General features: G+C 38.0%; 1 protein-coding gene across 2 annotated transcripts in view; it reads right to left on the reverse strand.

Annotated features, from left to right (window-relative positions):
- The window catches only part of CCDC180 (coiled-coil domain containing 180), a 123244-nt gene that overhangs the window by 58518 nt on the left and 49987 nt on the right, over positions 1–14739 (reverse strand). For both annotated transcript variants that reach the window (XM_031954908.1, XM_031954907.1), the window contains 2 exons: positions 11917–12090; positions 6678–6793 (listed from right to left, as the gene is read on the reverse strand). In XM_031954908.1, coding sequence (XP_031810768.1) covers positions 6678–6793; positions 11917–12090 — 290 coding nt within the window. The remainder of the gene's footprint in view (positions 1–6677; positions 6794–11916; positions 12091–14739) is intronic.

Consider the following 14739-nt stretch of genomic DNA (forward strand, 5'->3'; position numbering starts at 1 on the left):
CTTCTTTGGTCAGAAATTCCTCCCTTCTCCAAAGATCTGATAATTTGCTTATGGTATCATCTTTTATGCCCAAATCATGTACTCATTTTGACTTTATTTTTGTATGGGGTATGAGAGATAGGTCTATGTTGAATTTCTGACATACTATTTTCCAGTTTTTCTAGCAATTTTTGTGAAATAGTGAGTTCTTAGCCCAGAAGCTAGAGCTTGGGAGTGTTTATTAAATACTAGATTACTATAGTCATTGATTATTGTGTTGTGGTATCTAACCTATTCCACTTTCCACTACTCTATTTCTTAGCTTGTTCCAAATGATTTTATAATATAGTTTTAGGTCTGTTATTATTAGGCCACCATTCTTTGTATATTTTTTTCATTAACTCCTTTGATATTCTTGATCTTTTGTTCTTCCAGATGAATTTTGTTATTTTTTCCTAGCTTTATAAAATATTTTTTGGCAATTTGACATGGCTGTTGAGGACCCTTAATGCCAAACAGATTATTTTATATTTGATCCTGGAGGTGATAGGAAGCCACTGGAGTTTACTGAACAGCAAAATGACATGATCACATGTGTTTTAGGATAATCACTTTGACAACAGAGAAGAATGGATTTGAGTAGAGAGAGGTTTGTGGCAAGGAGAACAACCAACAAGCTATAGAAATAGTCTAGATGTGAGGTGATGAATCTTTGTACCAAGGTGGCAAAAGTGCCAGAGAAGAGAACAAAGTGTATGTAAGAGATATTATAATGGTAAAATTGAGTAGCCAAGGCATCAGATTGATTTCAGAAAAATTTGAAAACTCTTACATGAACTAATGCAAAATAAAGTGAACAGAATCAGAAAAACATTATATATAGTAACAGCAATATTGCTTGATGAAGAACAATGAGTGTCTTAGCTATTCTCAATACAACAATGATCCAAGACAATCCCAAAGGATTCATGATGAAACATCCCATCTACTTCCAGAGAAAGGACTTATAATGCTACCTTTTTTTTCTTTGATTCCTCTTCTTGTACAAAATAACCAATATGAAAATGTTTTATATGATAGCATATATGTAACATATCATATTGCTTACCATCTCAGGAAGGAGGAGGAAGAGAAAAGAGGGATAGAATTTTGAACTCAAACCTTTAAAAAAAATGTTTAAAAATTGTTTTTAACATGTAGGGGAGAAAAAATATACTATTAAAAAGAGGAAGATTTCTATCCATTATCTCATTTGAGGCTCATGACAGTCCTATGAAGTAATACAGGTATAAATCTTTCCATTTGAGAATTGACACTAGTTCTCAGGGATGTTAAGGGACTTGCTAGAAGTCAGAATACTGTCAGGGAAGAAATAAGCACACCTTCCAATTATGAGGGTTCTACTTTTTGCTCTCTCTGCTCTCTCTCTCTCTCTCTCTCTCTCTCTCTCTCTCTCTCTCACGCACATACACACACACACAGCTCAATGCCCATTCTTAGCAAGAAGTAGTTTCAGAAGATGAGATCATTCCCCAAAGGACTTTGGGTTCCATTGGTTTGAGAATGAACTGGAACTGGTTGGTGAATGAACTCTAAACTATCCAGTGTCTGAGTGGATTCCCTGTAGGGAGTTCATCAATCCTGTGAAGGGGGGAGGCTATATAATATTAATGCTACTCCTCTGATGCAATAGTATTTGGGACTTAGAATGGGGACATCAGTTTAAGATTTGGATTAATATTACTGAGAAAGATTCATTCACTTTGATGCTCATTAAATTATAGAATCATAGAGGCTTGACTAGCCATAGACAAGAAAGTACAAAAAGTATGTGTCCTAATAGAGAAAGAAGATTTTATGGAGCTGACTGTCCAACTTGGAATAATATTTGGTTTGCTACAAAGGCCAGGACATTTAGAAAATGCAGATCAAAGACTAAGTTGGGAATTGATGTAATAGTTATAGATCTCTTAGGAAGATCTGGAATCCAGTCAAGAACTTAAAGCAAGCAATAGACACCAAGGACTGGGTAGAATTGGTAAAGTACTATGTAAAGAGTCTGAACGAAAAGCAATTTCTATGTGCTATTGTTGAGGTTGGGAAGGGACCCCAAAAGACTGGGATCATAGACAGATGCTTCCAGGTGTCTCAAAACATTTTGCAAGCTTGAACCCATTTCCTAGTCAAGGAGCAAAGTTTCCTTAATTGTAACACCAATTGAAGCAGTCTAAATTCTAAGATAATTTAGCAAAGAAACAGAAACAAGGAGGTACATTTATCTAGTTCTTCATGTTATAGATATGCTGATTTTATGACCCAGAAATAGAACCAAGGAGTAGTCTCTGGAATTGGATTGTCACCGATCACTATACAGTAATGTTTGTTAGAACAAAAGTATTCTTAGGTTGGGGAGAAGGGGGGAGGGGGACCTTGGGTCAGAGATTGCAAAGCCAGAGCTACTTTAGAATCACTGACAGATTGTTAGAACAGAAGCCCCCTAAGGTCAAGGGAACTTAAAATTATTGCTGTTTCCCCTGGAAGCTATATTACATCATTATGGGTTGCCCCATATCCAGATAGTACCATTCTCTTTGGGTTTGGAAAAACATGAGAGTGAATTCCTTCTGTTCCCAAAATAACATTTCTGGGGAGAATTGCATTGCTTTGTTCTACCTTTCCCTTCTGTGAGGGAATAAATCAAGATATACTAGCTCCTTAGCTCTGAGCTCAATCAGTTTGCCTTTCATGGCAGGGTGAAATATATTCCAAAATCTAAGGGCTGTAGTGGTTTATACCTACAACGTAACGGAGGGTAGCTCTGGCAATTCCTGAGGAATGAGCATACCCTAAGCAAAGTCTGAATGGGATTGTGGAGGCAGCACTGTCAAACGTGCTTTGCCTGGGAATTGAATGGGTACCTGGATGTTGAGAGGAACCCAAAAGTTTGGGGGTCCCAGGCTGGTGTGGCAAATTTGCAGGCTTAAACCCATCTGCTAGTCAAGGGGCAAAGTTTATTGAAAGTAATTGTAATGCCATTGCAAAAGCGAGCTTGAATTCTAAGGGAATACAGGGGAGAAACAGAAGTAAGGAGACACATTTATCCAGCTTTCTAGCACTGATATGCTAATTCTGTGGCTCATAGGTAGAAAAGAATTTGGTTCTCATTGACCAGATTATCAGTCAGATTATTGTTTCAGGAGTTTGATCTGTCAGAGTTTCCTGAGGCCAGAAACTAACTAAGGAGTAGTCAGAATCAGATAGATTTGGTGTGGGAGTTTCCTGAGGCAGAAAATCTGGAATCACCAACTTATCAGAACAGAAATCCCCCCTCACCACCAAAATCAGGGGACTACAAAATCATATTACATCATGGCATTGAACCAATTGGCTATTGCTTTTACCTTTGCATTCAAAGAAGAAAGCCAAGGATAGTAACTGATGAATTCAAGCCTAGAAATCTAGTTAGTTCTGGATTTGGGTCATTCCTACTCTTGTAGGTAAATATTATTGGATAAGTTTTATCAGAGAGGCAGTGTTAGATGCCACTAGCAGAATGGCATGGGAAAACAGAATGACTCTAGAAAGATTATTGGTATAAAGGAGGAAACATGTTACAATAGAAAGAAGTTTCACTCCTACTATATCCCTGTCAGAAGAATTAGCAGAGAATTCAGGGATTAATTATCCATCCTATATAAGGAGATCTGTGCAAGGGTTAACAGTGGGATATAAAAAAAATTAGAAAAAAAAATACTAGCCAAAGGTTAAGAACAGAATGTGGAAACCAAATTATTAAAGAAAAAAAAAAGGGGGGGGGGGGAAGGAATTGTGAGAAATGGATGGGAATTTGGGTTTCAGAGTTATGAAAATGAGATTTGAGAAATGAAACTAATTTAAAAAGTAAAACCCACAAGTGTAATGCCAAAGGTCACTTTTAATGGGGTGACCAGTTCCTCCATTTGTCCTATTTCGTATTCTGCCTTAAGGTTATGACCGTCCCCTCTTAATGGTTGAGATAAAGGTGTTACAGACATTCTTTAATGTCATTAGAATATCAGTAACCTCCATCTATGAGGCTATCCCCACATAGGTCTCTGCATTATGTCATTGTTCTTGTTATACCATAAAAGGCTTACTGTCCCGATATTCGGGGCTAGACTGTTTGAGATGATAGTCTCCTCTAGCCTTGGGATCCATTGGTCCCAGTATTTCTCTCCATTTAATAAACTATTGAATTGGTCTCTAATCTCTGTCTTGCTCAGTTTCTTTTGACATTACACAAGGATGAATGGAAAATTTTGATATTCCTTCAGAAGACAAATTATAAATTAACTAAGCTATAGGATCAGGTTCTTATTTTCCCCTGCTTTTCCTCATTGGCAAATAGTTCCCAGGAAATGGGGAGGGGGTGTTGTACCACAGTTCCCTTTTATTGTCCTGACTCAGTTTCTCTAATTGTTCTGACTCAGTTTCCCTAAATTATCCTGCCTGAGTTTCCCTGAATTGTCTGCCTCATTTCCTAATTGTTCTGCTCAATCCTGCAACATCACCCTTCCCTCTTAATCATCATGATCCAGATAAGGAGAAATACCTTCTATCTTAGACTTCATGACTCCAGACCTTACCTACTTACTTATCAGAATATCCGGTGCCTCCCCCCATTCTGTCATTGTTCTTCTTGACCCCAACTTATCAGAATGTCTGGTGCCTCTCCCTACCCTGTCAGAACCAATTGATGCTCTGACTCCGCCCCTGCCTTGGTCTACCCCCTGGTAGCTTGGAGCCCTGAGCATATATATGTCATTGAGAACTCACATTGGCTGCTGGATTCTTGGAGATATAGTCTCATTCAGCCCTGGGATCAAACCATAGATCCCATTTGGAACCAGCACAATCTCTCCCTCTCAAATAAAATAATTAAAACTCTCTAATTTCTATTTTGCCTCAGTTTCTCCAGCTTTACGGCGGGGGGGGGGGGGGGGGGGGGGGGGGGGGAGGAGGAAGGGGGAGGCAGGTCTGGGAAGGTGTGGCGCAGACTAACAACTCTTATCTCTCTTACCTCAGGGTCAATAAAAGGAATGTCTTTGTTTAAATTTGAATCTATCTGTTGCTTCTCCATTCGCTGTAGTTTTCACTCTTAGAATGTAAGGACACATTCTCAGTCAACAAGAATGAGCTAGTGGGGAGGGTCGGTATTGCTTCAGGGAAATTATATAGTGCCCCTTCTGTCTCACTTTCACCTTTCCATACGGTGAGAGTAACTGCCTGCTTCTCAGAAGAATCGAATAAACTTCCTCCTTACACCTTGAGAGACCGTTGAGATTTATTGGATGAGCTGCATACTACATAAGGACATCAAAGAATAATCGAGGGTGGAGGCTATCTACCCCCAAAAGAATATAAGCTCCTTAGGGGCAGAGACTGATTTTTGTAACCAGGAGAGGTGACCTGAGATTTGTCTTTTATTCTTTGCCCCTAACCCTCCACTATCATCTTCCTCCTCCTAGAAAGTAAGCTCCCTCGGGGCAGGGACTGGCTATGTAATGAGGGGTGGAGATTCATGTTGTGTAGCTTCCGTTAACAATGAATTAATGGCAAATCAGAGGAGGGACTTGTACTTTCTGATAGGAAATAAAATGCTATCTTTGGAGTTTCAAAGGTGTGTCTACTGACCTAGCCACTCATTCTTGCAAGAATGCAAAATAAATCTTTCCTACATTAAAAAAAAAAAAAAAGTACCATATTGCCTATGTAAAAGTGGTGATGTTGACAACGTAAAACAGGTGTTTTTTAAATCCATATTTTCCTGACCAGTCCCACCTGTGGTCAGTTTTAAGTATTTGCAAACTCATTAATCAGGGTTAAAAATGTGTATGGCTCCAAAAAGAGTTTTTCTCTGTGTGAAATCTTTTTTTTCTTCTTGTATGGAAGTGCAATATTGTATAGTAGTTGTCAGACACAAGGGTTCTCCCTGTGTTGAGGTCAGGAACCGAATGTTGAGGTGTAGACCACATGTTGAGGTCTACATTTGGGGTACCTAAATGAAATTAGGGTTTAGTTAAAGTCTAGTGGCAGGTTTGGGGTACAGGGAGTCAAACAGAGTTCCCCTGCAACCCCCTTATATTCGGCGCAAGGATACGGCGGTATATGAGGTCTAGTAGCTGCGCAGAATTCCCAATAAAAGCATTTATTGGCCCAGAGAGCTAGATTAATAAAAGAGGTTTATTACTGAGTTTAAAAGTAGGAGATAGGTGAAGGTAGAGATAAGGAGGGCACTGGACAGAGGGTCCAGTGGACAGAGAGTCCTCACATGGCGACCATGTTTGGAATCTCTGCAAAGAGGGGTTCCCAGTGTGGTCCTTTTAAGTCGGAGACTTAGTTCGAGGGGCTTTGGGGTGTAGCCCCAAAGTTGGCTCAGATCCGGGTGGGGCTGGGACAGGTCCGGACCTTCTATTGGAATTCAAAGGGACCAGGATTTGTGAGTCAAAGGGTAATTTACATTAGCTGGGAGTTGGGAATCAAAGATTGGAATCTTTCCCGCATCACCTGCAAGGTTAACATTTATTAGAAAAACCAAACTTCCCACATTGGCCTAGGCAGGGGTTCTAGCTATAGACTGGGATCAAATTCCCAATATCCTTCACTTTTTCTGCCACCCCAGATTTTGTCCTTGTTTGTAGCATACAATTCTTACTTACTTTTTTTTAATGTTAAAAAGCAGGAAGTAAGCTTTGTCCAGGTGACGCTTCAAACCGTCCTCATTGTTTTGTTGTCTCATTTGATCCAGAACAATATCTAGGCAGGCTTCCTTTAACTAAGAAGACGTATTAAAAAAAAAATCAGCACATGTCTTTTGGAATGCAAAGTCAAATCATCTTTGTCAATATCTTTTCTTTAGAGAAAGTTTGAATTAGAGAGCCAGGCTGTATTTAGCAGGGACTAAGAGAGAGGAGGAGAGGAAATGACAGGGAACCCTGAAACTGTCAGAGGGAACACACACATTCATTTATTCAATTCTACAAGCATCACTGATAATCTACATTCAAGGTCAGTTATTATATTTTTAAAGTAATTTCTCAAAGAAATTTAAAATTATTCAAGCAGACAATGCAATTTTGGATCCAGAACATAGCACAAAAAGTTATTTGTTTTTTGCCCCTGACAGAAGATCATAAAATTAGAAGTGGGAGAGATCTTAGAGATCATCTTTTTCAACTCCTTCATTTTACATACTTCAAATCCAATAGTTTTCCCACAACAATCTTTGGACTTTGCCACAATGAACCAACTTCCTTTTCTTTCCTCCCCAGGATTCTCTTCTCTTACTGGTGAGTTCTTCCCAGAATCTCCATTTTTAGTAAAAAACTAATCTAGGCACTTTTTAAGATCTAAACTTTGCCATCATGTCTCCACATGTCTCTTCATTTGCATGGAAATCTGGGGAAGATCTTAAGAATAAAATAGTCTTGGAATCACTTTCTCATGGTTCTTATTGAATATTTCCAGGGGTATGCTGGTAAATATTGACAGCTGGCTCTCAAAAAAAAAAAAAAAAAAAAAAAGCAAGCATGACACACTTTAGTTTTTAGCATTTGTTTTTACAAGATTTTAAGTTCCAATTTTTTCTCTCTCCCTACCCTCCTGTCTTTTAAAAATGGTAGTCCATTTGTTATAGGTTATATGTGTGCTATCATGTAGAACATATTTCCATATTAGCCACAGTTGTGAAAAAAAAACAGATTAAAAGGGGAAAAAAAAAACATGAAAAAGAATAAAATAAGTGAAAAAAACTATACTTTGATCTTTTTTAACTGGATATGGATTTCATTTTCTCTCATGAGCCCATTGTATTTGTCTTGGATCATTGCTGAAAAAAGCTGAGTCAGTCATAGCTGATCATTGCACATTGTTGCTGATACTGTATACAATGTTTTCCTGCTTCTGCTCACTTTACTTTGCATTAGTTCATGCAAGTTTTCTGAAATCTGCCTGTTCATTTCTTATTGTACAATGGTATTCTATTACATTCATATATCAGAGCTTGGTCAGCCATTCCCCAATTGATGGGCATCCCCTCAATTTTCAATATTTTGCCACCATGAAAAGGACTGCTATAAATATTTTTGCACATGTAGGTCCTTTTGTCTTTTTTAATGATCTCTTTTGGATATAGACTTAATAAGTGGTATTTCTAGATCAAAGAATTTGGATAATTTGATTGATTTTTGGCATATTTTCAAATTCTCTCCATAAAAGTTAGATCAGTTTACAACTTCACCAACAATGCATTAATGTCCTAATTTCCCCACATCCTCTCCAACATTTATCATTATCTTTTCCTGTCATTCTTAGCCAATCTGATAGGTGTGAGCTGGTACCTCAAAGTTGTTTTAATTTCCATTTCTCTAATCAAAAGTGATTTAGAACATTTCTTAATATGCCTATGGATAACTTTGATTTCTTCATCTGAAAATTACCCTTTCATATCTTTTGACTATCATTTGGGGAGTGGCTTGTATTCTTATATATTCAGTTCTCTGAATAAAGGCCTTTATTGGAATATTTGCTGTAAAAATAATTTATCTGCTTTATGCTTTACTTCTAATCCAATCTTGCATTGATTTTATTCATGAAAATATTTTTAAATTTAATATCAAAATTATCAGCTTTACATTTTATAATGCTATCTTTTTTTTGGATGCAATACCACTTGGTGCATATATTATTAGTATTGACATTATTTTATTGCCTGTGGTATCTTTTAGCAAGAATTAGTTTCCTTCCTTATGCCTTTTAATTAGGGTCTATGTTTGTTTTATGGGAGAGTTCATCCCATTCACATTCACAGTTACTGTGTATTTCACTTCATCCTATTTTTCTTCCTAGTTGTCCTTTCTTTCCTTTCACTTTTTCTTCACCATTGTTTTGCTTTTGTCTACCACTTCCCCCAATCTGCCTTCCCTTCTGTTAGTACCATTCCTCACTTTACTTAACCTTCTCACCTTCTTTTTCCCTGTCAAGTAAGATAGATTTCTATATTCAATTGATTATGTATATTATTCCCTCTTTGAGCCAATACTGATAAAAGTAAAGTTCAACTGATGCCATTTCCACTCTTTCCATCTACCATAATAGGTTTTTTCACACTTTTTCATGGAAATAATTTACTCCATTCTACTTTTCCCTTCCTTCTGCAACCAGTGTACTCCTCTTTGTTAATTTTTAGGTCATTCCCTCAACTTCACCTTATATCCATAATTTCTATGTTCTAGCAGTATTATTAGTGATATAATTTTTAAGAAGTACAAGTATCATCTCCCCATGAGGGATATAAACAGTTTAGCTCCATTTAATCCCTTATATTTTCTTTCCCTGTTTTCCTTTTTAAGCTTCTCTTGGCTCTTGATATTGGAGATCAAATTTTTTGTTCAATTCTGACCTTCTCATTATAAAAGATTTCATATTTCATTCAATAATCATTTTTTCCTTTGAAGTATTATACTTAATTTCTCCAGGTAAGTGATTCTTGGTTGTAGTCCTAGATGCTTTGCCTTCCAGATTATCATGATCCATGACCTTTGGCCATTTAATGTAGTAGATCCTAAATCCTATGTAATCCTGATTGTGGTTCCCCAATATTTGAATTGTTTCTTTCTGGTTACTTGCAGTATTTTTTTTTTTTTTTTTGTCCTTGACCTGATAGTTCTGTAATTTGGCTATAATGTTCCTTGGGAGTTTTTATTTTGGAATCTCTTTCCTGAGGTGATTAATAGATTCTTTCAATGCCTGTTTTGCCCTCTGGTTCCAGGATATCAGGGCAGTTTTCTTTGATAATTTCTTGAAAGATCATATAGATAGACTGATAACACCTGAGTTTTAATATCTAACAGCTATGTGACTCTGAGTAAATCACTTAAGCCTTCTGAGCTTCAGTTTCCTTATCCATAAAATGGAAATAGTACATTTATCCAGGGTTGGTTTGAGGACCAAACATCTTAACATACTAGAAAATGTTGTTTGGCATTCAAAGCCCTTCATAACCTAATTTTCTTCTTCTTTTCCAATCTTCTTAAACTTCATTACCTAACACATACTTTTCAGTAACACTGGCCCACTGGTTGTTCTACTAACAAGACACTCCATCACTTGGCTTTTGAACTTTTTCTCTAGCTATCCCCTATGCCAGGCATACTTTCCTTCTTCTCCTCTACTGAGCTCTTTTACTTCCTTTTAAGTTCCAACCAAAATCTTACCTTCTACAGGAAACCTTTTCTAACCCCTCTTACTGTCAGTGTCTTCCCTCTGCTAATTTCCTAAGCTTCCTGTATATTGCTTGCTTTGTATATGTTTGTTTGTATGTCATCTTCCCCATTATCCTCCTTGAGAACAGGGATTATTTTTGGCCTCTTTATATCCTCAGCACAATGCCTGGCACATAGTAGGAGTTTAATATTAATTAACTGATTGATTGAAAACACTTTGCAAGCTAAAAGGGTAATATAAATACTAGTTATCATCATCATCATCATCAGTGATAGATCTTGAATCCAAAGCAGAAAGAAAAGAAGCAAAAGTATCCAAAGTGTATTTAAAAGTAACAACTTCTGAAAGATAAGTTATGAGGAAACCTTTTTACAAGATTTGGACTCCACTTAAGATTAGCACTAGTGAGACGAGGAACCTGCATTTCTGAAGTGATGGCAGTCAGCTCAAGGGGAAGACATTGTACCCATGAATGTGTCCTAATTAAATTGCTTCTTTTTTTTCAGTTAGTCAAGTGTGCTAGCTTCTCTGTTCTGAATCAGCTACTCTTAAATGATCTCATTTACCTACTAAAAAACCTTATTTGCTTCTTCTACTCTACTGACCTCTTTTACTTCCTTTTAAGTTCCAACCAAAATCTTACCTTCTACAGGAAACCTTTTCTAACCCCTCTTACTGTCAGTGTCTTCCCTCTGCTAATTTCCTAAGCTTCCTGTATATTGCTTGCTTTGTATATGTTTGTTTGTATGTCATCTTCCCCATTATCCTCCTTGAGGACAGGGATTATTGAACACATCTTTCCTAATTCCAGAGAAACAAAACGTTTGGTTATGGGGAACTGATCTGGGGAGCTTGAAGTTCTTAAGACAAACTAGAAGAGCAATATCATACTGCTTAAGCGTGACATAAGAATTTGGGATTCAGATACTCCTAGATATAAATCACAATGTGGAGAATGGCAGATTGAGACAGAGGGATGAATAGATAAGCTTGGCTTCCTTTTCTGTAGGGAGAGAACATGCATTTATTAAGTATTTACTATTTGCCAGGATCTCTGCTCAATGCTTTACACATATCTCATTTGATTCTCAAAACCTATCTAAGAGAGGTAGGGTATTCCCCCCTGACAATAATAATAAAATATAATGAAAATACAGCTATCATTCTTGGCAGGCAAAACTCTAAAGGAAACCCACTTCTTTGAGACAAGAGATCTGCAAGAAAAATGGACTTTCAGAGGGCATTATTCCCTCCACAGGTCTCCAAGTAAGTTGGGTGCTCAGCCTACTTTGCTTATTGGTGCTATCTGCTGCCCCCATGGAGAACTTCTAATAAAAAAAACTACCTTGACACATTCTGGACCTGCATCTACAATGCAATTTACTGCTTTAAATTGCTGATTGAGACACTGGGAAGTTATTGAATTTGCAGGGGTGAGCCTTGAACCCTGTCTTCCTGATGTGAAGACTGGCTCTCTATCTACCACTCAGTGCCTCAAATACAAAATGGGAGATGTATGGAAAGATATAGTGCAGAACTGCAGAAAAGAAAAGCATGAGTGAGTTGTGATCACTCACTAGTGAGACCATGAATCCACCAAAGTGAATTGTTCTTATCCTGCCCAAGTTTGGTTAAACCACAATATACCCTCTCTATATAATATTTTTGTTTTACCTCAGTCTCATAACTGTGTTTATAGCGATTCTGCTCTATTTTCTTTTCAAGATTTATTTCTTCCTGGATCAGGTGGTTCTGATGGACTTCCCAAAGGTGAAGAGTGTTCTGTAAATACTTGAATAGATCTTCAATCTGTACCTCTGCCTGTTTAGCTGCCTCCTCGAGGGATGTCTAGAGAAACAAAATACAGAGAATCTATTATCTGATTGCTTACTGAGAGGAAAGATAGAGATCATCCACCCATTTCTTTACTCCTTGACTTGCCAGGCAAAACAGTGTTTGTTCTCTGAAAATCTTAGTATCTGAGATAGGCAGTAATTATAGTCAGCATTAATAGAGACCTTTCAAAGTTTGGCCAGTGCTTTGTAAATGTTACCTCATTTTATTCTCCAAACCACTGTCCAGTAGGTGCTATAATTACTCCCATTTTACAAATGAGGAATAAGTGGATAAATGACTTGCCCAGGGTCATACAGCTAGGTAATGTCTCAGGTGAAGACTCAAAGTCTTCCTGTCTCCAGGACCTGCACTCTACCTATGGCATCAGCTGGCTGTCTAATATTATATTAGTGGTGTGGCTGATGTAGCACCAGATGTTATTTAGGCACCAGATGATGGCAGGCACGAAAGTTGGGGTTCAGTCATGTGAATAGCCATTGTCTTTGGCAAAAGGTAGCTTTATTTAGGGAAAGAGGTTATAGGCAAAATGAGGGGATACAATAGATAACAGGAATGGTGAATAAGAAATAAAGAGTTGGGAGAGCATAGAAAGGGGTCTTAATAATTAATGATGGAAAGGGCAAGTTCCTAATAGAACTTGCCATTCACCAGAAGAAAGGAAACACCCCATGAGGCTGGGGAATGCCCTTATCTGGCAGGTCAAATCCTAAAAGAGTTAGTTAGTTATAAGGAGGAAAAGTGGGATTGGGAAGCATAGTAGACTTAGGGCAGATACCATGTGGAATGGGAGAAGGGGAAAGAAAAAGACAATAGGAGGCATGGTGGACTGACCCAAAGGAAGGCAGTAGTAAAGTTGTGGGCCATAAGTTGTTTTATATAGAAAATTTAGCCTCAGGGATTTGACATAACTTAGATTTCTGATCCTTCAAAGGGTGAGAGCCTGGAAATAAATTGCTCTCAATTATCAGTCTTTTTCCTGCCTGCCCCAGGGAACAATTTTTATAATGCTTCAGTTGCTCTCTGCCTACCACCCTTAGCATTCAGGACCTCATCACTAGTAACCACAAAATAAAGTAGCTAGGCAAAAATAGGCAATATAACAAAGGACTTGATCAGCTGCCTCATACATCTACTTGTGTTGGCTTATGTAAATCTAATGCTGGTCAATCTTACAGGAAGAGAACAACGGTTGTCAGAAAAAAATTAGATTTACCAATAGAAGTTTTTGTGGGGAGCCGGCACTAATCTACAGCTACATAAGGCCATATTCCTAACCTTGAATAGGAATCTCCTAATCACATCATACCAAAGACTTCCTGAATAGGAATCTCCTAATCACATCCTACATGACCAAGCACTGCCCTAACTTTGAATAGGCAGATATCTAGGCATCCCCTAATCACATCATAGAGCTTCCTATGACCAGAGACACCTGAGCAGCTCATCCTTGGGCGGGAAACCAACCCTTTGTCTAGGACCCCCACCCTGTACTGTGTTTGCACAACCTTGCCTCCTTTCCTACTGCTATATATATCTGTACTATTGCACCCATTAAAATGAGGTTTGATCAGATTGATTTGTCTTGCTTGTCCTCCTGCACGTCCCCTCTCTCTTGCCCTTATCTCTTTTCTTCCAGGGTCCACACACACTGCCTCGCGGGCCGAGGCAAGTTTTAGTGTAATTCATTGACTCATTCACTCTAACTGGAGCTCTTGGCTCTGAAAGATGCTGTCCCTAACAAGCTCTACAAAAGGCCTCTCAAACACTGCATGGGTTAACATCTAAAAAATAGAGACCCTAGGAGGTCTTTTCACTGTCCCTTAAAAGCACCTGTACCCTCTTGTAATGTACTTTTGTTTATGCCTTTTTCTTCTAGAAGTACACTCCTATACTAAAAAAGGGAAAGGGACCTGTATGTGCCAAAATGTTTGTGGCAGCCCTGTTTGTAGTGGCCAGAAGCTAGAAAATGAATGGATGCCCATCAATTGGAGAATGGTTGAGTAAATTGTGGTATATGAATGTTATGGAATATTATTGTTCTGTAAGAAATGACCAGCAGGACGAATACAGAGAGGATTGGCGAGACCTACATGAACTGATGCTGAGCGAAATGAGCAGAACCAGGAAATCATTATACACCTCAACAGCGATACTGTATGAGGATGTATTCTGAAGGAAGTGGATTTCTTCAACAAAGACAAGATCTAACTTAGTTTCAATTGATGGACAGAAGCAGCTACACCCAAAGAAAGAACACTAGGAAATGAATGTAAACTGCTTGCATTTTTGTTCTTCTTCCCAGGTTATTTATACCTTCTAAATCCAATTCTCCCTGAGCAACAAGAGAACTGTTCAGTTCTGCACACATATATTGTATCCAAGATCTACTGTAATCTATTTAACATGTATAGGACTGCTTGCCATCTTTGGGGAGAGGGCGGAGGGAGGGAGGGGAAAAATCGGAACAGAAGTGAGTGCAAGGGATAATGTTGTAAAAAATTACCCTGGCATAGGTTCTGTCAATAAAAAGTTATTTAAAAAAAAAAAAATAAAAGTACACTCCTACCCTCCACCTTCTTCATTTATCTGAGTCGATTGAATCCAATAAGGACCATAGCCTCTATTTCCTTATTTGTAAAA

Source organism: Sarcophilus harrisii, chromosome 2, assembly GCF_902635505.1.
Source record: "Sarcophilus harrisii chromosome 2, mSarHar1.11, whole genome shotgun sequence".
Classification (NCBI taxonomy): domain Eukaryota; kingdom Metazoa; phylum Chordata; class Mammalia; order Dasyuromorphia; family Dasyuridae; genus Sarcophilus; species Sarcophilus harrisii.